General features: G+C 44.4%; 12 protein-coding genes across 12 annotated transcripts; 4 read left to right on the top strand and 8 right to left on the bottom strand.

Annotated features, from left to right (window-relative positions):
• Positions 1–590: 590 nt before the first annotated feature.
• CYBJADRAFT_167818 (uncharacterized protein) lies at positions 591–896 on the bottom strand. Its single transcript, XM_020215087.1, has one exon. The coding sequence runs from the start codon at positions 872–874 to the stop codon at positions 632–634; it is 243 nt and encodes an 80-aa protein (XP_020070256.1). The 5' UTR covers positions 875–896; the 3' UTR covers positions 591–631.
• Positions 897–1062: 166 nt separating this feature from the next.
• On the bottom strand, positions 1063–2773 carry CYBJADRAFT_190244 (uncharacterized protein; the record flags this gene model as incomplete). Its single annotated transcript, XM_020217367.1, has 1 exon — positions 1063–2773. The coding sequence occupies one exon, from the start codon at positions 2771–2773 to the stop codon at positions 1457–1459; it is 1317 nt and encodes a 438-aa protein (XP_020070255.1). The 3' UTR covers positions 1063–1456.
• A 229-nt stretch (positions 2774–3002) lies between these two features.
• Positions 3003–4425, bottom strand: CYBJADRAFT_167816 (cyclin family protein). Its single transcript, XM_020215086.1, has one exon. It carries the CDS (start codon positions 4036–4038, stop codon positions 3181–3183), a length of 858 nt encoding a protein of 285 aa, XP_020070254.1. The 5' UTR covers positions 4039–4425; the 3' UTR covers positions 3003–3180.
• A 43-nt stretch (positions 4426–4468) lies between these two features.
• Positions 4469–7628, top strand: SEC27 (coatomer subunit beta'). The gene is made up of 3 exons (XM_020217511.1): positions 4469–4935; positions 4995–7352; positions 7380–7628. The coding sequence occupies exons 1-3, from the start codon at positions 4918–4920 to the stop codon at positions 7548–7550; spliced, it is 2547 nt and encodes an 848-aa protein (XP_020070253.1). The 5' UTR covers positions 4469–4917; the 3' UTR covers positions 7551–7628.
• Positions 7629–7704: 76 nt separating this feature from the next.
• Positions 7705–8650, bottom strand: MRM2 (21S rRNA (uridine2791-2'-O) methyltransferase; the record flags this gene model as incomplete). Its single annotated transcript, XM_020216873.1, has 2 exons — positions 7705–7938; positions 7997–8650. 2 exons carry the CDS (start codon positions 8648–8650, stop codon positions 7705–7707), a joined length of 888 nt encoding a protein of 295 aa, XP_020070252.1.
• A 530-nt stretch (positions 8651–9180) lies between these two features.
• RPL1B (60S ribosomal protein uL1) lies at positions 9181–9943 on the top strand. The gene has a single exon (XM_020215085.1). The coding sequence runs from the start codon at positions 9238–9240 to the stop codon at positions 9889–9891; it is 654 nt and encodes a 217-aa protein (XP_020070251.1). The 5' UTR covers positions 9181–9237; the 3' UTR covers positions 9892–9943.
• A 1459-nt stretch (positions 9944–11402) lies between these two features.
• On the top strand, positions 11403–13457 carry CYBJADRAFT_90794 (gamma-aminobutyric acid transporter). The gene has a single exon (XM_020218002.1). It carries the CDS (start codon positions 11645–11647, stop codon positions 13373–13375), a length of 1731 nt encoding a protein of 576 aa, XP_020070250.1. The 5' UTR covers positions 11403–11644; the 3' UTR covers positions 13376–13457.
• Positions 13457–17218, bottom strand: OXP1 (5-oxoprolinase; the record flags this gene model as incomplete). Its single annotated transcript, XM_020212709.1, has 1 exon — positions 13457–17218. One exon carries the CDS (start codon positions 17216–17218, stop codon positions 13457–13459), a length of 3762 nt encoding a protein of 1253 aa, XP_020070249.1.
• A 349-nt stretch (positions 17219–17567) lies between these two features.
• On the bottom strand, positions 17568–18267 carry MSO1 (Mso1p). Its single transcript, XM_020215084.1, has one exon. The coding sequence runs from the start codon at positions 18169–18171 to the stop codon at positions 17602–17604; it is 570 nt and encodes a 189-aa protein (XP_020070248.1). The 5' UTR covers positions 18172–18267; the 3' UTR covers positions 17568–17601.
• Positions 18268–19550: 1283 nt separating this feature from the next.
• On the top strand, positions 19551–21534 carry CYBJADRAFT_177594 (uncharacterized protein; the record flags this gene model as incomplete). Its single annotated transcript, XM_020216872.1, has 2 exons — positions 19551–19673; positions 19954–21534. The coding sequence occupies 2 exons, from the start codon at positions 19551–19553 to the stop codon at positions 21532–21534; spliced, it is 1704 nt and encodes a 567-aa protein (XP_020070247.1).
• Positions 21334–22748, bottom strand: CYBJADRAFT_90748 (uncharacterized protein). Its single transcript, XM_020218001.1, has one exon. The coding sequence runs from the start codon at positions 22444–22446 to the stop codon at positions 21610–21612; it is 837 nt and encodes a 278-aa protein (XP_020070246.1). The 5' UTR covers positions 22447–22748; the 3' UTR covers positions 21334–21609.
• Positions 22749–23067: 319 nt separating this feature from the next.
• Positions 23068–23485, bottom strand: CYBJADRAFT_167807 (uncharacterized protein; the record flags this gene model as incomplete). The annotated part of the gene is made up of 1 exon (XM_020215083.1): positions 23068–23485. A coding segment is annotated over exon 1 (231 nt), but the record flags the coding sequence as incomplete, so codon positions are not given.
• Between the last annotated feature and the right edge of the window lie 81 nt (positions 23486–23566).

Raw genomic sequence — 23566 nt, 5'->3', positions numbered from 1 at the left:
TATCAAAAAAATATTTCGAAATTGTACGGCATTCACCACTGGCAAATCCTCCTTAAACACTGTGAAATTATTCTAGAGCTGAAACTGAAAGGTTTCAGTTGCCCCCTAAACCAACTTTATCACCTACCTTTTGGCCCTGGTCTTTAACCTTGTTAAGTTGCTCACTAGCGTTATCCTTTGCTTTGGAAACATCAGTACCACCCGCAACACCCCCAAAGTTTTGGCCTTGATCCTTAACAGTGTTTTCAACCTTTGACTTAATGTCACTCATTGTATATATTTATTTCTCTGTTTTGTTTTTGCTCAGCAGATACGTAGAGGTGTTGAAGATTTGGTTTTAAAGCCTTTATATAGTTGACTTCGCAGAGCAACCAATGATCCATTGTTGCTCTTGCTAATGCCCTAATCTTGGGGTTATAGAACAGAAATTACGAAAGAGAACGTGATATGGTTGGAAGTGTGCAATAAACTTGTGACATTATAAGGCTATGTACAAAGTTTATAACAGTTGCGGTTTTCTGAAAGAGAGCAAATACTGGTTTCTTGGGGCAGATTGTTGCTACAAGCCATTATACATACAGATTTGTATTTCAAACGTCATAAGTGTGTACCTAATCAAAATTTACCGAAATCATTTCTTCTTCAGCTTCTTCTCATCCTGCTTTTGCAAGTTTTGGTTTAGTTCACCTTCTTCCAATTTCAATTCCCTTTCACCATCGTGGCCTTTAGCGGCCCATTTGGAAACACTTTGACCACCTGCAATTCCTCCAATGTTCTCACCGTCGTCCCTTTCAATCTTCTTAATCTCTCCTTCAATCTTTTTCTCCTCTTCCTGTAGCTTCTCAGACTTGTATTCCTTTAAATAGTCCTTCATGGTGTGACAATGTTAACCAAACTTGACAAAACTACAATCGAGGTGAAAGATGTGAACGGGTTTATATTGTTTTAAAGCAGAAGGACTTAGCACACCCAAATCAATACGGCAAATACGGTTGTAACACCTCATTTACCATCAAGTATTAATCTACACTTTAGCAGATAAAAGGTATGAAATTGGTTAAAGTGCATAACATATTCATTCCGTTGTAGCCTTGCTAGCAGTATCTTTGGCAGCATCATTCATCTTTCCACCATTTTTCAAAGCATCATCCTTTGTCTTGGAGCCACCAGATGTAAAGTTTTTACCATGTTCCATGATATTCTTGGAGAGCTCTTCACCTTTTTCCATAGCTTTCTTCGTGAGTTCGTTAATTTGGTCCATAGTTAAAAGTCGGTGTAGGCTACAACCACGAACCAGGGGAAACCAAGAAAGAGAAGAAGTCAACCAACATCAGTCCTTATATACTTGTCACCAATTTCACCATGGGCTTGGTAGCCTCCCAAATTATAAATTTAAACATTAAAGTGTATTCTCTGGATTAAAATATGCATCATCTATATTGTGCATTAAAAAAAGCTAGAAGTTGGAATAGTGAAATCTCTCCTCTGATAGAGTGAGCTCATCCCATGGCTGTTGTAGTGACTTTAGAAATTGTAAAGAAGTTTCTGCATTGTCCAACTTTGATAACAGATAAATCAGTTTCAATTCTATATCATCCTGTTGAAACAACAGTCTAATATTTGCATCTTCTCTGTGCTTCAAGAGGTCTTCAACAAGGCTTTTAGAATGTCTTAACGCTTTTAGCACCTTTTCTCCATCTTCTGGAGAATAGTGGTAGTCTTCACTTGCACTAATGCCTTCATACCACTTTTCATCGTTGTACAGAGATGAATCGTTATTAACATCACTGGGTTGAAACTTGTTGAGCTGGGGAAGTTTACCACCTAATTTCAAAGTTTCCAAAGGTGAGACTGCAGGTGTGAGTAAATATGGAATTCTCAACTTTAACAAACGATCATCGTCCAAAGATGCAGAAATTGACGTGGCATCATCTGCAATCAAGGGAAGTAGTGGCTTGGAACTGTTACACGATATTTGGAATGGAATGGCTGGTGTAGTTTTACTACCCGCACTCTTCAAACTTGCTAAATATCTCAACTTTTCACTTTCTGAAACATGGCATTCGAACAACCCTCCAACCCATGTGTTTGGAGAGTACAATGTTTTATTCCTCAGTGAATATTTCTTTCTTCTAGCCATCTTGAAACATTTCAATTGGTTAACGTCATCCTGTGTTAGGTTGTTGTACGAAATCACTTTTAGGTCTTGTAATTTGGAAACCAATGAACCCTGTGTATGCTCCACGAGCTGTCCATCTCGACTCAATTGTTCCAATAAATCTTGTAACTTATCACTAAGGGACCTTGGTTCTAAGCTCAAGACCTGTGGTGGTTTGGCAAGTGGGTTTCTTGAATGAGGCAATTTTGGAAGGTCACTGAGTGAAATGTTTCTATATCTGGGCTTCATATGCTTCTTCGGGTCATCAACGACTATTCTCCTTTCACTAAAGAAACACATTGGCATCCCCCATGCCACATCTGCCTCATCACCAGTTCCAGAGATCGTTTGTGCCTCCAACTCACCTTTATCGCATTGAGATGAGGACATGTATCTGCGGACTGAATCGTCTCTGAAAACGACTTCTCTGAGTAGTTTCAATCCTGTATACGGAATCCACGAAGTGCTCTTCTTTGTAGCTGAAGTCACATCACAATTATCAGGTGTATAGTCTGCAGTTATGAGCGCTGTTGACAAGACTGACAACATTGGTATCACAATTAAGAGTTGTTTCACAACTAAGAGCTGTTTCTGTTCGAGTTGAAATAGTCTCATGGCAATAGAAGAACAATCAACGCAGATATGACAAATAACCGATACACCGTTTTGATAAAGAACCTAATCATACTAACTAGCAAAAATACAGAGGAGGAGGAGGAGGAGGTTTTTGGAATAATCTAACGATAATCTATCTACTTTTGTGATGTTTATAGCAGTTACAAGTGGCACAAAGACTTGCCATGCCAACTGTACAAGCGTGTTCTACACCACAAATTGGGCCAGTTCACCATTGCTTTTACACAAGAGAACGGCATCATGGACATTGGAGGAGTAAACACACAGAAGAATATATCATTAATCATTAAGCAAAGTATCTGAATTAATTAGAAAACAACACACACATAACACATGACATAAATAAAGGCGGTGTGATAACCGACACGGGCATAAAACAAGAATCATCAAGGGTTCAATAACCGTTTAACATTTGTGATGGTCTGGGCCAAGGTTGATTCATTGACTTGGCATTCGAATTTTATGAGAAACAGTAGAGTGATTTCCAGAGAAAGCAGGTCCTTAGCATTGACGCCTCCCATCTTTGCAATGAACAGCTGTCTATGGTTTATGTCCTCCAAAGTTTTGCAACTGATCCGTATAGCAGCGATGATCAACCTGTGGACATTTAGGTTAGTCAACTTGACGAGTTTCAACTCGACAGCTACTCTATGGATGTAATAGGCCGTGGCCAGATATGTTGCCGTTGAGAACTGGCAGTATTGGTGGATCCTTTCCAAGTAGGAGGTTGCTGAAATGTTAGGATCAAATTTAAGGTCAAACCTCTTCGCCAGCCGTTGTCGTTGGCCAAGTTCTGAAGATGGCGATGGTTCCTCACTCAACACAGCTTCGTGTTCACCTATAACCAACGTTTCACTACCTTCATCAGACCACCGGCGTTTCTTCGGTGACAGTGGGTTCTCTTCTTCTTCCTCATCTTGGCTAGCTTCGGAACAGTTGCTTTCAATCACCAGTTCTGTTTCATCTTTCAAGTCCATGAGCCTCTTGATGAGCGAGTCCAGCAGCGCAAGCGCAGTCAACGGCTCGAGCGCATTCACATCCAGAGTCTTGTTGTCATTGTTGTTCAGAGCCTCTGAGATGTCCACTTGGTCCAGTTTGGGACAGGCTGGTGGAGCCATGGGCGAGGCAGGCCGGGAATGCTGCTGCTGCTCTTGATGCTGCTGCTCTTGATGCTGTGGTTGTTGTGGCTGCGGAGCATCCACAAATGTCTCTGTAGTTCTAATCCTGAGCGGGATATCGTCCATCGTTACTTGTTGAAAACGACTAGCACCAAATCACCAAAGCACACTGGAAACAGCACAACCAGCAAGAACAAACGTCTCAACGATAAACACTCTCTGGAACTAAAATATCTGGGGTAACAAATGGCCTATACGTATGTTCCTCTAGCAACACACGACACGCAGGGATACAGTCCAGGTAACAAACACGTGAGCAATGAAGTAATCAAGTGAGTGGGACGAACTTGTGGCAAAACTCACACCTCAAGGCACTGAAATGGAGGCAAAAAGTGGCGATAAAAGTATTCAAGTTAGTCCCCGGAAACATTGAACACTCATGAAAAAACAAAACAAGCAAAGGCTCACACACACACCAAAAGAAAAACAGAAAAAGCGTTCACAAGTTTTTCCGAAAAACCGCCGGGGCAAGGAAAGACGGTTTAGTTTAGCCGCAAAACCACCGGTTTTGATACAACCGGAACAAATTCTTACGTCTGGGCTTACATAAGCACACACTTCTCCAACCAGATCGCGCTCGCTGCGAAATTTCCCTCCTTTTTCGAATGAGCTGGTTTCTTCGGTTTTGTGGTTTGTTGTTTTTTTTCTAAAGGGGATCGAGGAAATTTGGAATTGAACAGAACATCAACAACGTCAACCCAGAAAAAAGACACGACACCGGGCGGTTAAAACAGAGAAATCAACAACAATAACAGCAACAGCGGCAACAAGAACCACATTTGTTGCGTAATTCATCACAGCTTTCCAAAGATACCGAGTCAGGAGATTAAGCGCTGTGGTCAATTCCCGTTTGTGTGTGTTTGAAGCGTTTTATAAGGAAACAAAGAGAAAAGCTCCCACGGAGTCGCTGTGCCCCCCTTTTGATTTAAGCCGAGTTTAAAAACCATGCTGTTGGACGTTAAAGTGAGTATTACGGGACCGTGGGCCTCCTATCCTTGACCAGTACTAACACCGCCCTGAAGAAACAATTCAGCTCGCGTACCGCCAGGGTGAAAGGGATCGATTTCCACCCAACGGAGCCTTGGGTATTAACGACTCTGTACTCTGGGCGCGTGGAGATCTGGTCGTATGAGACAGGCGCAAAGATCAAGTCGATCGACGTCACTGAGGTGCCGATCCGTGCCGGCTGCTTTGTCGCTAGAAAGAATTGGATTGTTGTCGGTGCAGATGATTTCCAAGTTCGTGTTTACAACTTCAACACTGGTGAGAAGATCACACAGTTCGAGGCACATCCAGACTATATCCGTTGCATTGCAGTACACCCAACCCGTCCTTACATCCTCACTTCTTCTGACGATGGAACGATCAGATTGTGGAACTGGGAAAACAATTGGAAGTTGGAACAGGTGTTTGAAGGCCACCAGTACTTTGTCATGTCGTTGGCTTTCAACCCAAAGGATCCAAACACTTTTGCATCTGCATGCCTGGATCACACAGTGAAGATTTGGTCATTGGGTAACAGCACTCCAAACTTTACGTTGAACGCACACGAGACTAAAGGTGTCAACTACGTTAGTTATTACCCTCAGGCCGACAAACCTTATTTGATCACTTCGTCTGATGATAAGACAGTCAAGATTTGGGATTATCAGACAAAGTCTTGTGTTGCCACATTGGAAGGACACTCTGCAAACGTTTCATTTGCAATCTTCCACAGAGAATTGCCAATTATCATCTCTGGTTCTGAAGATGCAACTATAAAGATTTGGAACGCAAACACCTATAAGCTTGAAAAGACCTTGAACTACGGGCTGGAAAGGGCATGGTGTGTCGCTTCACACCCATCATCAAACTCAATCGGTGTTGGTTTTGACGCTGGTTTTACCGTGTTGCAGTTGGGTGACGACGAACCACGTTTGTCCATGGACCCAGTCGGTAAGATCATCTGGTCTAAACATAATGAGGTTTTCAGCTCAGTTATCAAGGGGACTGAAGGCGTTGAGGACGGTGAAACTTTGCCTTTGTCAGCAAAGGATCTCGGTGCTGTTGAGGTGTTCCCATCATCTCTGAAACATTCTCCAAATGGTCGTTTCGTTACAGTTACAGGTGATGGTGAATACATAGTTTACACCGCACTTGCATGGAGAAACAAGGCTTATGGCTCTGCAAACGATTTTGTGTGGGCCCATGACTCGAACTTGTATGCAATCACAGATTCACAGAACAGAATCTCCATCCACAAGAACTTTAAACCAAAGACCAATGGTGAGATTGATTTCGTTTACGGAGTGGAAAAGCTGTACGGTGGTGCATTACTAGGTGTTAAAGGTGATGGATTTGTCATTTTCTACGATTGGGAATCTGGTGAGATCGTTAGAAGAATTGATGTCGAGGCAACAGATGTTATCTGGTCTGAATCGGGTGAATTGGTCATGATCACTAGTGCAGAAACATCATTCGTTCTGAAATTTGATAGAGATCTTTTCGTCGAAGCTTTGCAAAACAATACCGTTGATCCAGAAGAAGGTGTTGAGGAGAGTTTTGATCTCTTGTATGATGTTAGCGAGACCATCACTTCTGGTAAGTTTGTCGGTGACGTCTTCATCTTTACCACAAACTCGAACAGATTGAACTACCTCGTTGGTGGTAATGTGTACAACATTGCCCACTTTGAAAAGCCAAACTACCTTTTGGGTTACTTGGCGCGTGATAACAGAGTTTACGTTTCTGACAAGGATATCAACGTTATGAGTTACCACTTATCCCTTTCTGTGCTTGAGTACCAAACCTTGGTGCTAAGAGGAGAAATTGAACAAGCTAATGAAGAATATTTGGGTGCTGTGGAAAAGGAGGATCTGCTGAAGATTTCCAGATTCTTGGAAGCTCAGGAGTATTTGCAAGAAGCTCTTGAGATTTCCCCAGATGAGGAACAGAAGTTTGAAATTGCGTTGAAACTTCGTGATTTCACCACTGCACACGCAATTGCCTCAAAGGACAGCAATGCACACAAATGGAAATCACTCGGTGATTTAGCGCTCACTTCTTTCCAATACAACTTGGCTATTGAGTCATTTGAAAAAGCTGAAGACATTGAAAGTTTGTTCCTAATATACACCTCCCTGAACCTCAAATCTGAACTTGGAAAATTGGCACAACACGCAAAGGCCAAAGGCAAGTTCAACATTGCATTTAATTCTTACTGGAGTAATGGTGATCTTGCCAGTGCTGTTGAATTGCTGAATTTTAGTGATAGACCAGTAGAAGCCTCTGTGCTTGGGTTCAACTATGGTGTGGATGTTACCAAGTCAATTGATTTGTGGAAGACAGATTTGAAATCATCGCAGAAGCCAGCTACTGCTGAAAGAATCTCAATTCCAGGTGTTGATGCTGGATTCCCTCAAGTTGAGGGGGCCCTTGTTGACCTAGATGGAGATGATGACGACGAACCTGTTGAGGTAAATGCTGAAGATGTTGAAGAAGAGAAAGAGCAGGAAACAACGGCCATTGAGGAGGAGAAGCCAGCCGTCGAGAATGAGGTTGAAGCTGCTGAAGAAGAGGAGGTTGAGGCTGATGAGTAACACTTGACGAGCGAGGAAGAGCAACATTATACACTTCTGTACATGTTAGAACATCAAAATGAAATAAAATAAACAACGTTTCAAAGCTTTGGTTTTTATAAATACCATGAACTAGTAAAACTATAATATGACAATTGTTCATATATACATCGCATTAACTAAACACTTTAAGCTTATTAACGTCTTTCTTCTTCTTTTGACACACAAAGTACATCTCCTTTGATTCTGATCTACTGGCTTCCGGCTTGTATCTTTTCACTTTATCAAATACCCTTTGGAGCCTCTTCTCTAAGCCAGCATCTTCTGTTCCTGTGTAGAATTTACAGATGAAGGACCCCTTTGGCTTTAGAAGGTCAATTGCCATAATTAGTGCCGCATCGCATAGATCCTTTTTTAGGATTAGATGTTAGTATGAGTCGATGAGAAGGAAACAAAAAGGCACTTACAATGCTTGCTGCGTGATCCTTGATAGCGAGGCCTGACGTATTGGCCATCCTAATATATGCAGAATTAGTTGTATTATTCCAAAATCTCTCCGGGGGTTCAACTGGAACATACATATCACTCATCACAATGTCAACCGGGTACTTTTCATTCTCCTTCAAGATGATTTCCTCATCGTCACTGGCCAAGTCACGTTCCACGGTCTCTTGCATTTCAGAAGCAATATAACTTTGATCCAATTCGAGTTCACCAGTATGCTGCGGCTCTGAAAAGAAGTTTCTCACTATCACATGTGTCTTCTTGCTCAGTATATTTGCCTGTAAAGCTGAAGCACCTTTAGGAGGATTTGCTGGAATGATATCAACACCCAGTACACGGCCGCCAGGGGTCGTCCTCTCCACTGCGACTTGGGTCCACGCACCAGGAGCAAATCCTAGGTCCACCACAGAGAACCCTGGCTTGAATAACTTGAAATGGTCATCTATTTGGATCAATTTATGGGCAGCTCTGGACTTGTAGTTGAGGAACTTTGCAGCCTTTGTGAACGGGTCTCTTTTCTGTCTGGCGATATACCTGGCGGAACTCGCGGATTTCTTCGAGGAGTAGTGTCGTACCGATCTGAATACGAGATTAAGAAGTGGCTGATTAGTGAACATTGTCAATTGGATGATTCAATTGGGAGTGGAGAGTGATTCAATGGGTCAAATTGTGTCAACTCTTAACCACTGTTTATATATGTTGCCCGAACCAGACACAGCAGTGCTTCATAACCATAGATCACAATGGCTCATAACCGTTTCGATGTTTAGACGATAGGGGACACAGCGTAAAGTTCAGGAAGCACTGATGAAGGCCAATGACCAACCCCAATGGTGAAACAATCCCGATTCAATAGCCCTTATAACGTTCACAGTACACAGTACCAGGCTATCAGCAAGGATAGAACCGAATTCCAATTGCAGCCACCTCTGTTTCTTCTCCCAGTGCTGCTCAATTATGGCGAACGTCATTTTGTGACTGCGTTAGGGCTACACACCCTTACACCACGAGTGAAAAACTGGAACAAAGCGCAAACGAGCCCTAAGTGTGGTGTGCGGGTGTATCACCTTTGGCAACGGGAGGTGAAAAATTTTTGGAGATCCTGTTCGTTCCATTACTTTTAGCACTAGATTTGAATTCTTTATCCGTCGCAAAACCTCACAGGACCACCAATTTCATTGGAAGACAGATACATTCAGCAAACATGTCTAAAGTTTCTACCTCCCAAGTTAGAGAGCACGTTAAGGACATCCTTACCTACTCCAACGAGACCAAGAAGAGAAACTTCTTGGAGACTGTTGAGTTGCAAGTTGGTTTGAAGAACTACGACCCACAGAGAGACAAGCGTTTCTCTGGTTCCTTGAAGCTTCCACAAGTTCCAAGACCAAACATGTCCATCTGTATCTTCGGTGATGCTTTCGATGTTGACAGAGCTAAATCTCTTGGTGTCGATGCCATGTCTGTTGATGACTTGAAGAAGTTGAACAAGAACAAGAAGTTGATTAAGAAGTTGGCCAAGAAGTACAACGCCTTCGTTGCTTCCGAAGTCTTGATCAAGCAAGTCCCAAGATTGTTGGGTCCACAATTGTCCAAGGCTGGTAAGTTCCCAACCCCAGTTTCCCACAACGATGACTTGTACGGTAAGGTCAACGAGGTCAAGTCCACCATCAAGTTCCAATTGAAGAAGGTCTTGTGTTTGGCCGTTGCTGTTGGTAACGTTGAGATGGAGGAGGACATCTTGGTCAACCAGATCATGATGGCTGTTAACTTCTTGGTCTCCTTGTTGAAGAAGAACTGGCAAAACGTTGGTTCTTTGGTCATCAAGTCTTCTATGGGTCCATCCCACAGATTGTACTAAGTTCAAAGAGCTGTGCATGTTTTAATAGGATTTTAACTTAATGCGTTATGTCTTAGAAAGTGTAGTTAGTTCTCCATTGTAATAGCATGGATATTAGATGGTGTTTGGATGTTCTGTGACAGCTATGCTCACACCAACGCTTCACACTGCTGGAGATGGAGCCAATGTCCGCAGCTGATTTGACCAATACAACGAGTCCAAGCGATGAAACCCACTACAGAGGAGCTCAATTGCTGACCGTGTGATCCTGCTGTAGAACTTTCTATTCTTAGGCCTCAGCAAAGGCAGAGACAGCTGGTAACTTGTGGCGTATGTTAATCACTTCTACAAGGAATACACACCTAAACGTCAATGCTTATCTACTCAAATAGGGCTTTTATTGCTAATTATCAAGATGAACAACCAAGACCTGCCTCATTCTCCGATATAACTAGGGTTTTGGTGTTTATAACACCCCAAACCTTCAAGCAGACGAAAGAGACAACGCTTCAACGTCACATTACGCTTGTCGCTTGAAAGCCTCTCTGCAACGCCTTTGACTAGCACTCGAATCACCCGAACTTCACAGTCTTCTCTCCCTCTGGCGCCGTCTCTTACGACAAGCCTCAATCAGCAGAATCTAGTCATATAAAGCGAGAGGAAATGCCGGGGGGATTTCATCGTCGAACTTGTAGGCTGCCATTATGCATCGCCTGTGCGACGTCAAAATGGAGGATCACCAATTCGCCAACTGAAGCTGCGACAGGGCACAAGGACACAGAGCCTTGGTCGCTCAGCAACCAATGACAGATCACCAGAGCATACAACGACACCTCCTTCTTCAACAAGGTCCTCAGTGGCCAATTGACTTACGCCCAAGGTGGCTTTTGTCACAGTACGGCAGCCTTTGATCGGCGATAAGACCTCGGCCTGAAGTTATGCGATTGAACGTGAAGAGATAACGGTTTGCCGTGTAGAATCAGTAGCACTTACTCCCCAACAAAGCCTCACAATCTGGAGGAACGACGCAGTTTGAGATCATCCACAGCACAATTGGGCGTCGGTGATACTGATTGTGTCATTAGTTGTAGAGCTATGGATGTATAACAGTATGAGCGTATATGCTTGTAAAATATAGGGAAAAGACGTAGGAAAAGGGACGGTTTATAAGTTCGTTGGAGCGAGGCCAAGATTTCTTGCTCAACGGCTGTCAGCCTTCTACAAGCAAGAGAACTGGAGATTCACTGCCCAATTGAACCATGGACAACAAGATGCGAAGCTTTTGACACATATTTGGAAAGCGCAGAAGTGCACAGTCTTTCCCTTTAAGGCACACCACCGTTGCTATCTGGTCAATCGTCGCTTCACCTTTCCTAAACAACTGGAAATGCGCCATGTGCATCTGCTGCAACCATCAGAGCTTTCAATCAAGGCCTGCGGAACTTGTTCCAGGACCTTTGAAGCCCTTCTACGTTGTGCATGAACACATTGCATGGGTATGGCTTTTATTTACATACATCACACTGGCAAATAGCATGTAGCAACTTGATCTGGGTGTGGAGATCCAAAGTCATACCGTTGATCATCATCACATAATACGTCCTTGCTCTTCATTACACCTCTGATAAGATAAAGAACGTGCATTGATTACAAGTATTAGGCAGATGGAGAGATAAAAGGAGATAGTGATTATATATATATAACCCTAGTAGTCACTATAATCCTTAACACTGTATTGCAGCACTGAACATCAACTCCATCTCGCGGTACAGCTATGACACAGATCACATCTGTGCTCTCCAATGGACTCAAATCCATCAAGTCCAATGCACTTAACACGGATTTGAATGCCCAGATGTCACAGGTCCGTGATGTTCATTCCCACGTTCCTATCGACGCCCGTCTTGCTGAGAAGGAACACCTGGATGATGACGAGCTGCTGGCCCTTGCTGGTTATAAGCATGAGCTGGTTCGTCAGTTTGGTCCTTTCAACATGATTGGTGTTGCGTTCTCTATTATGTCGGTGCTTCCGTCCATCGCAAGTGTCCTAGGCCAGATCTACACCGTCAACAACGGTGGCATCTGGGGCTGGGCTGTTGCTTCCATATTCATCTTTGGCGTTGGCCTGTGTATGAGTGAGCTGGCGTCCGCCATTCCAACTGCTGGTGGGTTGTACTATTGGACTTATCACTATGCTCCTGACTCGTTGCGTATTCCACTGTCTTACCTCGTTGGTAATACAAATTCTATCGCTTTGACTAGTGCTCTTTGTTCCATCGACTATGGGTTTGCCAAGGAGCTGCTTTCCATTGTCTACATCGCCAAGGATGGTGATTTTGACATCTCACGAGGCATCGTGTACGGTGTCTACGCAGCGTGCATCGTCTCTCACGTTGCAACAGCTTGTGTTGCATCCTATGGTGTGGCCAAGTTGCAGTCCCTCTCTGTCATCTGTAACGTTGCACTTGTGATATTCTTCATATTCACGATGCTGATCGGAACAGAGACCAAGAACGATGCTAAATTTGTCTTTGGAACTGTTGAGAACCTCAGTGATTGGGGGACAGGCTGGTCGTGGGTCATGAATGGGTTCATGCCTGCGATCTGGACCATTGGTGCGTTTGACTCCTGTGTTCACATGTCTGAGGAGGCTCACAACGCCACGAAGAACGTTCCAATTGGTATTCTCGGCTCCATCGCATCAACAGGTATCTTGGGATGGCTTATCATCATGGTGTGCTCCTTCTGTATCAACCCAGACCTGGCCAGTGTCATTGACACTGGCTCTGGCCAGCCGATGGCCCAGCTGGTGTACGATTCTCTTGGGAAGAACTGGTCCATTGCGTTCATGGTTCTCATATGCTGTTGCCAATGGCTCATGGGAGCCTCCACCATCACTGCGACTTCCCGTCAAATTTGGGCCTTCTCTCGTGATAACGGGCTGCCATTTTCCTCTATCGTGAAGGTTGTCAATTCCAAGCTTAAAGTCCCCATCAGAGCCATCTGCTTTGCCGGTATCCTTGCTTTGATCATCGGTCTTCTCTGTCTTATCAACGATACTGCTGCCAATGCCCTGTTCACGCTCTACGTGTGTGGTAACTATTTCGCATGGCAGACACCAATCATCCTTAGAATGTTCCGTCAATGGTCAAAGGATGAGTCTGTTCGTTTCAAGCCAGGAACGTTCTATATGGGCACAATCCTCTCACCAATTGTCAACATCATCACCATCTGCTTCACAAACTTTACTATTATCATGGCGATGTTCCCATCGTCACCAGATGTTGATAAGGATACTATGAACTACACAGTGGTACTCACATGTGGAACATGGATACTATCCATGTCCTATTACTTTGCGTATGCCCATAGAACGTTCAAGGGTCCAAGAAACACTCTCAGTAATAACAATAGTGCTTATGATGATGAGAAGGCTGACACGGATAAGATCGACCACATCATTGAGGAGCAAGACGATGTCAGCTCGCAGGATTACCAAGGCTAGACAACATCTCGAGTACATTGACTTCATTAATATTCGTTTTCATTTGTGGTTTATTAACATTAGCGTGACAAATATACATACTCAAGTTTCTTCACTGTAACCACCACCACCTGGTGTCCTGATGATTATTCTATCTCCAACGTCCATTTGAACAGTGTTCTTCCCTCCGATGTTAATGACGTGTCCATCTCTTTTGATCCATAAGTTTTCACCCCTGGCAGCATCTTTTCCGCCATTCAGTCCGTGAGGTGCAATGACTCTTCTTTCACTCAAAATAGAACATTTGACAGGGGTTCTGAACTCAATGTCCCTGACAACACCATCACCACCTTTGTACTTACCAGCACCTCCAGAGCCTTTTCTGATGGAATACTCTCTTAACAAAACAGGATAACGTCTCTCAAACACTTCCACATCGGTCATTCTGGTGTTAGTCATGTTAGTATGGACACCAGAGGTACCATTCCAGCCATCACCAGCACCGTGACCACCACCAATGGTTTCATAGTAGCCAAATCCTTGAACATAGTTCCCATCCTCATCATTTCCACCAGTTCCGAAGGTCAAGTTGTTACAATCACCCTGAGAATCGGCCTGGATTCTAAAGGCCTTGAGAATAACATCAGTGACACGTTGTGAGGTCATGACATTACCACCAACAACTGCAGCACCTTTTAACGGAGATAGAATAGAACCCTTTGGAATTATAACCTTCACAGGACGTAGACAGCCTTGATTTAGGGGAATGTTCTCGTTAACAAGGCATCTCAAACAATACAAGAGTGCAGAGTTAGTGATAGCCTCTGGTGCGTTCAAGTTACCGTACATCTGGGGTGATGTTCCAGTGAAGTCAAAAATGTTGCCTTCAGGACCTAGAGTAACATTCAACTTGATAGTAGAACCATCATCCATATAGTCTTCGCAACCAAAACTAGAACCATACTTTTCTTTCAGCTCCATAAGTCTCTTTTGCACCACAGCTGCAGCGTTGTCTTGAATAGCCTCCATGTATTTCCATATAACGTCAAGTGTAAACTCGTTCACAAGCTTTTCAATCAGAGAAATACCCTTTTGGTTAGCACTGACTTGAGATCTAAGATCACTCAAGTTGTCACTCAAACGTCTTGTACCAGAACAACCAGGATGTGTTGCAGGTTCCCTTAACAGGATATCAATAATTCTTTCTTCGTTGAACTTACCTTCACTGACAAGAAGCTCTGAGTAGATAGCAGCACCTTCTTCATAAAGTTCCTTAGAGTTAGGTGGCATCGAACCAGGAAGGGTACCACCGATATCAGCATGATGAGCACGGGCTGCAACGTAAAAGATAATCTTCCCGTCCTTGAAAGCAGGTGTGATAACAGTAATGTCTGGCAAATGAGTACCACCAACTTCTGGGTGGTTAGAGACAATAACATCACCGGGACGCAGCTTCCCCTCCCAAAGTTTAGCCTGTGCTTTAATAGCTGTAGACATTGAACCCAAATGAACCGGAACGTGAGGGGCATTTGCAACAAGTTGACCTTCAGGATCAAACAAAGCACAAGAGAAATCCAATCTTTCTTTCACATTGGTGGAAACAGAAGTTTTACGTAATTGGTTACCCATTTGTTCGGCAATATCCATGAAACGATGTGAGAAGATAGAAAGGAGAATAGGGTCAATAGCAGAGGCATCGACCTTTGTACCCTTTCCATGGCTTATCTTGATAAAAACATGCTCAGACAAGATGGTAGCAACTGCATGAGGTGGAATAACGTTTGTCTGGGTACCATCTGCAAGAATAGCAGGACCTTGGATCTTTGTACCAACAGCGAGATCTTCTAAACGGTAGATTGGTGTTTGAACACGACCAGATTCAAAGTAGACATCTTTTGAGAGATGTGCCTTTGATGTATCAACATCAATAGTAGCAAGAGAGGCGAGCTCATCATCGATAGATTTAGCAGCCTCGCGATGCGAGTTACCTATAGCACGGACTCTGATGTCATCAACGATGATATCTTTATCTGTAAAGATGAAGCCGAACTCTCTCTTATGCAACGACAAGAACTCATCTGTAAATGATTTTTCAGTTTCTGGAATCATCAATGGAGCCTCCATTCCTCTGAATCTCAAGTTCAAGTACTTCTCAAATGTCAAATCCTCATCTTTGAAGCCATGTTCTTTAAGCTTTTCTGTACAAGACTGAACCAATGCGTCGAATCTTTCATCAATGAGGTGTTGGTTCTCAGCACTCAAAACCAGCGAAGATGGCTCCTGCGCTTCTTCAACAACATCAGCAAGAAGAATACCATATGCGGATAGGACTGAAGAGAATCTGTGAGCAATGACGGTGTCAATACCCAAGCTCTCAGCGACAGCAACAGCATGCTGGCCACCAGCACCACCAAATGTCACCAATCTGTGATCAGAAACAACGTGTCCCTTAGCTTCAGTTAGTTGTCTGATAGGACGAGCCATTGTTTCGTTTGCAACCTTGATGAAACCATAAGCTACTTCATCAATTGTAAGTTTAGAACCTAGTTCTTCATTGATCTGTTTTGTAAGTGCTTCAAAGTTTTTTCTTGTCACAACTTCATCCAATGATTCATTTTCGTTTGGACCAAAGATTTTTGGGAAGAACTCTGGAACCAATCTTCCCAAAACCAGGTTGGCATCGGTCACTGTCAATGGACCGTTTTTTCTGTAACAACTTGGACCTGGGTGCGATGAAGCCGATTCAGGACCAACAACAAACAAACCGTTCTTCCAAAACAATCTTGAACCACCACCCGCAGCAACGGTATTGATATCCAGCTGTGGGCTCTGAATTGTAACACCAGCGGTTGTTGTTTCAAAGACGTGCTCATAGGCACCGCCATAACGAGACACATCAGTCGATGTACCACCCATATCGAAGCCGATAAGACCAACACCATTCTTTGGATCGTAACAAGTAGCAGAGTAACCAACAACACCACCTGCAGGCCCAGATAAGATTGCAGAAAGTCCAGAGAACTTCTTTGCATCAACAAGACCACCATCTGATTTCATGAATTCAATTTTGGCATCATCTGGGAATTTCAACCCAGAGGTAAAGCCCTGTAAGTACTTCTTGATCTCTGGCGTCAAATACGCATCAGCGATGGAAGAGTTGGCTCTTGGGATTAGCTTGATCATTGGACTCAGCTCAGACGAGAGTGAGATATGAGTGAAACCAACTCGCTTTGCAATCTTACCGATGAGTTGCTCATGCTGAGGGTAAGTGTAAGAATGTAACAAGGCAACACCTATAGATCTGATCCCAGATGCATATATGATGTTTAAGGCACTTTCTATCTCTTGTTCGTCTGGAGTCTTCAACACTCTCACAGTCTCACCACTTTGACCCTTAACGAGCGTTTCACCGTTGACCTCAGTAGTGTGCAGCTCCGGGTCCTCCGAAAAGTCCTCCAGAGTGACTCTTTCATCAACCTCAACAACAGTTTCGTACAGCAGACTTGGCTTCTCAATCTTCAGGTCAAAGATCTTTGGTCTCGTCTGGTCCCCTATCACCAAACAATCCTTGAAACCCTTCGTAGTGATAAGAGCACAACGCTCACCTTTTCTCTCCAACAGCGCGTTCGTAGCCACTGTGGTACCCATACGGATACTCTCAATACCAGAAGTGTCCAGTGGCTCGCCACGGGGAATCTTCTTACCGGAGAGCTGCTCCATAATGAGCCTGATACCTTCCAACGGCGCATCTTTGTAGTTCTGTGGGTCCACAGATAACAGCTTCAGCACTCTTTTCTCCTCACCAGTGGAGACGACACAGTCAGTGAACGTACCGCCACGATCAATAGCAATTTTGATACCCATTTGACCTAGCCGCTGTGTGTTTGGTTTACTTTGTTTACTTTGACCAAACCGTTGATGTTGTGAACATGGCGGGAGGTTTAAGTAGTGTGGGTTTAGAGTTTGATCAGGTCAATGGGGATTACCGTTTCCCCAGTTACACAAATCTTGAACAATCCATAGGAATGCCAATTCCGCACTTTGAGCAAAGCTCATTCGCTACCGCGGCAAGACGCACAATACACAGTACCAGCCCAGTCAGCCAATCACGTTGCAGAACGGGATTCTACAAGGGCTACGCTTTACACGCTTCGACAAATCATACGTAGAATAGAAAAGACACTTCGATATTGGTACATATTTGCGATGCATATTCTAAAAAGCTTTTGAGCCAATGAGGAGGCGACCTACACGAAGTTCGTACGGTTGTAGGAGGTCTTCTTCAAGCGGTCTCTCATGTGCGAGGAGCCCTGGCGGTCATTACTTTCAACCTTTTGTAGTGAAGAGCTCCATTGTGATTGGCCGTACTGGCCAAACGACGGACGGGACTGGAGCTGCGGTGGTTGTGACGACTGTTGCTGTGTCTGTTCTGATTGCGCAGGTGATGAACGTACATAGATGTCCTTGAAGGAAGTACTTGCTGCTGGTCTTCTGGGCTTCGCACTATCAGCCGATGATGTCCCAGCTGACTGTGGCTCGTTCCTTTCACGACGCATGAATTGCTGTGGATGTAAGAATGACTTTGACTCCTGAGGTGGTTCCTCATCAGGAGAAACACCGAGCCATTCCGGATAGCTCTGTCCGGTTTCTCTGTAGTGCTTCACCAGTGCTTTGTGTATCAGTGTTGAGTTTATGGAGTCCCCGTCATGCTCCGTTCTGAGCGAAAGGTTTCCCAGCGATGTTGACAAAGAGCTGATCTTGCTGGTACCAGACCGCACTTTAGACCAGAAAGTGTTCTTGGTTAGGGAATCCGTCATGTTCAGCACTCCTGTAATCGACTACTGAGGCGTGAAATGAAGAGTAAAGTGTCGTTCCGTTGCGATGTGTCCACCCCCTTTTTAGAAGTTTCATACTGATCATCACCGAAACCCTCTCGTTGTTGAATATCTACTGTGTCCCCTACCACGTTATTTTATGGTCACGTGACTAACATCAGAATCGCCTAATGTACTCAATTTGGCATTACGGAACTAATGGAAGCACCCAAGGTGTGGTGTTATGGGCTCATATACAATATACAGGTTTCCACACCCGACCAATCACATCGAACTGCCTGTTCAACGCAAAATTTCATCACAGGGCCAGTCTGCGGAGATATCACTGCTCAATCTCATTTGACGAGATGACGGATCGCTGTTCCGTTGGCTTTGACAAATATCAACGGAGCAGCATTGAAGATAACATCATGCACATGCGGGCTTCATCGTTCTTTCTCCGTCAGTAGGTCCTCTCAGCCAATAGAAAAGTACACAGTATATGTCAAGGAAATGCCCGAAATCATGCCATTGTGAGACGCAAACGCGTGCGATTGTTTAACAGCTACACAGCCTATCGCTCAACTGTGCTTCTCAGAGACGGTTACACTATGGCTGATAATCGACATTCCAGCTTGGATTGTTACAAGAGCTTATCAACTCTTATCACCATCGGACGCTATGGAAATACAAAGCCATAACCTGACAACAGCCAGCTACACAGTCACAACGCCAAGAAACCCACCGGCCGGTCTTAACACCTCTGAAGAGTCATCAGTCATCACCGTAACTTCTCAAGTCCGTTATGCCGGTTCAACGGTTTTCGGCATTCTGCCAAACTGTGTGGGAAAGAGGAGAGTTACCCAAGACACCTTAGCAACTCTTCTACGAAGCATGTATTGAAATCCCATAGAGTATGACTAGCCGAAATGGTATATAACAACACATCACTCTTGACACCATTCTGCCCTCTTTTAAGAAGCTCCATTCCCCCGCAACTTGGCCATAATACACACTCTGTGTACCCTATAGGGCTCTTTAACTGCGCACCAGCGCCTCTACATTCCAGTCTCCACCTCTCCTACACAGTAGTGCCAGCGAGACATAGAGACTCTTCCGTCAAGAGACATCATGACGGGATTCCACCATTCTTTCCCGATGGAACCCTTCTATCATGATCGACCTACCAATCACCTCTGATAGCCAGTGATCGATATCAAGTGTATCGGAATCACTGGTGAACATAGGGCTGGCACCTCTCCCAGCTGGCGAATCACAACACACAGCCCATCGGCTATGGTTGCAAGTGGCATTTTCCGTAGGGCATTGGTGAAAAATTTTGAACAGTTTGTGCAGGAACTTACATCAAAAGCTGCACCTGAATGGCGACCACGGCACTTTGGAAGCGTCAACACGTCGCTAGGAACTTCACCTTTTGCAGCGGACGAATGACACAGTGGAGGGAAAAGTCTTTCGACTCTGGTGTGGATGAGGCAAAGGAACACGTACGCGGGTTCCAGGGTCATCTAGCGAGGTCTTTTGTTCCTTTGCTTATCGATTGAGTTGTCGAGCATCCAGAATGGCACCAGAGATTACATATATATATACAGACCAGTTCACTCCGGCTTCATTTCCATGGAATCGATGTTTTGGAGTGGTTCTCTCGTGTAATAGACGTCCATTTCGATAATGTCCTCGTCACAGTCATACACAGATAAATCGAAGGAATCGTTTGCCCTTTCACAGAAGCAAAGCGACCTAGAGGCTTCCGCTGGTGTCGTGGAGTTGGAGTCACAGCCTTCCATCATCGCCGAGGAGGAAGATGATCTCCACAGGGGCTTGAAGGCTAGACATATCCAGCTTATGGCTCTTGGTGGTGCAATTGGTACTGGTCTCTTTGTGGGGTCTGGTGCTGCTTTGGCCAAGTGTGGGCCAGCAGGTTTGCTCACAGGTTACTTGATCCTTTCCACTGTCATTTACTTTGTCATGAACGCTCTTGGTGAAATGGTGTGTTATATTCCTCAACAAGGTGGTGCTATTTCAGACTTGGCCAAGAAGTACGTGAGCCCATCTCTTGGCTTCGCCACAGGATGGATCTACTACTATACCTTTGTCATACTGATCTGTTCTGAAGTTACAGCCGCAGCTCTGGTGATTGAATATTGGACTAAAAAAGTTCATATTGCTGTATGGATCATCATTTTCGTTGCTGTTATCATTGGACTGAACTTCCTGGCTGTCAAGTACTATGGTGAGTCCGAGTTTTGGTTTGCATCTTTGAAGATTATCTGTATTGTTGGGCTGATCATCCTCGGTGTCGTCATCTTCTTCGGTGGTGCTCCAAACCAACACGGAGTTCTAGGATTCCACTACTGGAAAACACCGGGTGCCTTTGCTTACCACTTGCTTCCAGGCAACACTGGTAGATTCTTGGATTGTTGGACTGGAGTCATCAAATCTGGGTTTGCCTTTATCGTTAGTCCTGAATTAGTTGCCATTGCCAGTGCAGAAACTCAGAGACCAAGAAGAAACATCAACAAAGCTGCCAGAAGATTTGTATACAGACTTATGTTCTTCTATATTCTCGGTACTTTGGTCATTGGTGTAATGGTTCCTTATAACAACCCAGACTTGATGTCGGGAACTGGTAATGCCTCTGCTTCTCCATTCGTCATTGGCATCCATCTGGTTGGTATCCATGTTCTTAACCACATTATTAACGCTGTTATCCTGTCATCGGCTTGGTCTTCAGGTAACTCCTTCTTCTATGCTGCTTCCCGTTTCCTCAAGTCTATGGCTGATGTTGGCGATGCCCCAAAGATCTTCAGAAGAACAAACAAATACGGTGTTCCTTACATTGCATGTGGTCTCACAGCTGCCCTCTCTATGATCTCTTTCCTTAACGTCTCCAGTTCAGGTGCCAATGTCTTTGCCTGGTTCTCAAACTTGTGTACTATTTCCGGTTTCATTGGCTGGATCATCATTGGTGTTTGCTACCTCAGATGGAGAAAGGCTGTGTTTTACAACGGTCTTTGGGATCGTGTGCCATTTAAAACACCATTGCAACCTTATGGTACTTATTACTTTATGTTTGTCATTACACTGGTTTGTATCACGAATGGTTATGCAGTGTTCTTCGACTTCAACGGCCCAGACTTTGTTGCTGCTTATTTGACCTTACCTGTGTTCTTCTTGTTGTATTTCGGTCACAAGCTGTTCACTAGAGATTGGAGTTGGGGTCATCCAGTTGATGAAATTGATGTTATTACTGGCCTTGATGAAGCAGAACAGATTGAAGCAGATTTCGAGGCTAAAACCATTCCACCAACTACCGTTTGGGGTAAGTTCATTGACTGGTTGCTGTGAGAAGAGTGTTGTATTTCCTTTTGTATGTATTAGTTCTTTTAATTCTTATTTAAGCCATTTTAGGCCATTGTAGAACTAGCGTGTACCAGTGATAAACACATCACCAACCGTGGAGCAGTCGATTGTCATCTCCACACCTTCTTCTTTGAACGAATGATCCACAGTCTCTTTGACGGCATTTCTGTTCCTTCTGCTCTTCACAAAGTATGATATAACCAACAGAGATTTCAGGAAGGATGACATTAACCCTAATGAAAATGAGACCCTCATTAAAACCAGAGCTGTAACTCCAACATCAACAACAATACCAGTGTAAGCGAGCTCATCACCGTAAGCGTTGGCCAGCTCAACCACGAGATTAATAACAGTCGTCGAGACTGCACACATAATAGTCCAGACAATGATCTGCGAGCAAATACTAGCGATGTAGATCGAAACATATGCCTTCAACTTCCTAGGAGTGTAGTCCATCCTTCTCAATATTGCAAAATTGAAGATGTCCAGGACGATGCAGATCAAGGAAAAGCTAGCAGCTGCAAGACATCCATGGTAGAGCAATTCAGAGACACTATGAGCTCTTGAAAGGTGTGGGACTGGGACTTCTGGATCATTCTTGAAAAGATGCTTTATGTCCAACTCCAGCCCGTTCATATTATGACAAGATGTTTGATCAAAATTGCCGTTGGTGATGCTACCAGTGCAGTAGCCCAACGCACCTAGACGGTAAACTGGGGACAGAGAAGTGGAATTGCTTGACTGGAACTGAGACATATCTAACTGGATTGTGTAGTTGTGTGAGGAGTAGGACGGAGTGGAGAAGATCATCGCCCAGATCAGCGCAAACGATGCGATTGATTCTAAGAGGTGAATTCTGGAGATGACTTTCCTGTAGATCAAGAATTTTCTGCCCATGATTGTCGATGTTGATGCTATATGAACGTCTATGAAATGTCTTTCCAATACGAGCAAAGTGGTGTAGTTATATAGTAAAGGTGAGCACTGGAGCTCGTGAGACCCTCACTTAGTTCTGCCACCCTCTGGTCATGGTTTGTGCGATGATCTTCGTCGTGATAAGCAGCAGCCCATGCACCATAATCCACGAGCAGTGTGTTGCATGAAGAACAGTGTGCTGCATGAACGACAGTGTGTTGCACCATCAACAGGCCGTTTCACCATCAACAGGCCGTTTCACCATCAACAGGCCGTTTCACCACCAACACTCCATTGCACTAAATGAGATTATGCTTAGATCAGAATATACAGATACGCTACAGTTGACGTTCACTCTGCAGACAGTTTACAGCTTAGAAAGCTTACGCGTGAATAAGACCCATATAACCTTAGCATCACAACCTGTGTAACGCCTAAAACTTGTCGCAAGTGCCATACTCACAGCCTATAGCTGCGTCAAAAGCGATTGGCATACAGTGAGACTTGCAGACCATTTCTTTGACTTGCATAGACTCCCCCCTTTTACCTTCCTCTTCTCTCTCGCCTGTAACCTGGTTAAATTGCATTATACGCACATCGGTATAATACCGTCTTCTGAGTAAAACCTTGCCAGTTGCCAGCTGCCGACGAGCTCTAGGGAAGCCAAGCGTTCTGTCACGCATAGGCTGATATATGTCCACTGGGCACGTTGATCCTGCTGATATTGTTGATGTTTCAGGGCCTTCGCAGTACGATGCTCAATGTCAACGTATCGCTCTACACAGGGCCAGCACACAGGGCCAGCACACAGACACAGCACACAGACACAGCACACAGTCGCACGCATCGAGCAGATCGCTCCACAGGCCCCTCTGCCTACGTCTCATGCCCTCCTGACCCTCCATTCTCGTGACGGTACACAGCCTGGGACGGTGTATCACCGCCAAAGTCCGCCCAGGCACGGCCGAAAGACCGCCTAAAATCGTGCAGTACCATACAAAACCGCAACAGCAACAGCAACAGCAACGACAGCTCTGCCTAGATGAAATAATACCGACGAGGTAGATCGCTCCTCAGTGCAGGTGCACAGCCATGTGTGGCC

The sequence above is a fragment of the Cyberlindnera jadinii genome (genome assembly GCF_001661405.1).
Source record: "Cyberlindnera jadinii NRRL Y-1542 unplaced genomic scaffold CYBJAscaffold_7, whole genome shotgun sequence".
NCBI classification, from domain to species: domain Eukaryota; kingdom Fungi; phylum Ascomycota; class Saccharomycetes; order Phaffomycetales; family Wickerhamomycetaceae; genus Williopsis; species Williopsis jadinii.
This window is presented reverse-complemented; position numbering and strand designations above follow the sequence as displayed.

Bases quoted from the DNA above. Each gene is read 5' to 3' on its own strand.
- MSO1 (XM_020215084.1), bottom strand. From the start codon at position 18,171: ATGACGGATTCCCTAACCAAGAACACTTTCTGGTCTAAAGTGCGGTCT.
- RPL1B (XM_020215085.1), top strand. From the start codon at position 9,238: ATGTCTAAAGTTTCTACCTCCCAAGTTAGAGAGCACGTTAAGGACATC.
- CYBJADRAFT_167818 (XM_020215087.1), bottom strand. From the start codon at position 874: ATGAAGGACTATTTAAAGGAATACAAGTCTGAGAAGCTACAGGAAGAG.
- SEC27 (XM_020217511.1), top strand. The intron at 7,353-7,379 runs GTTGATGCTGGA...CCTCAAGTTGAG, and splicing joins AAAGAATCTCAATTCCAGGT to GGGGCCCTTGTTGACCTAGA.
- CYBJADRAFT_167816 (XM_020215086.1), bottom strand. From the start codon at position 4,038: ATGGACGATATCCCGCTCAGGATTAGAACTACAGAGACATTTGTGGAT.
- CYBJADRAFT_90794 (XM_020218002.1), top strand. From the start codon at position 11,645: ATGACACAGATCACATCTGTGCTCTCCAATGGACTCAAATCCATCAAG.
- CYBJADRAFT_90748 (XM_020218001.1), bottom strand. From the start codon at position 22,446: ATGGGCAGAAAATTCTTGATCTACAGGAAAGTCATCTCCAGAATTCAC.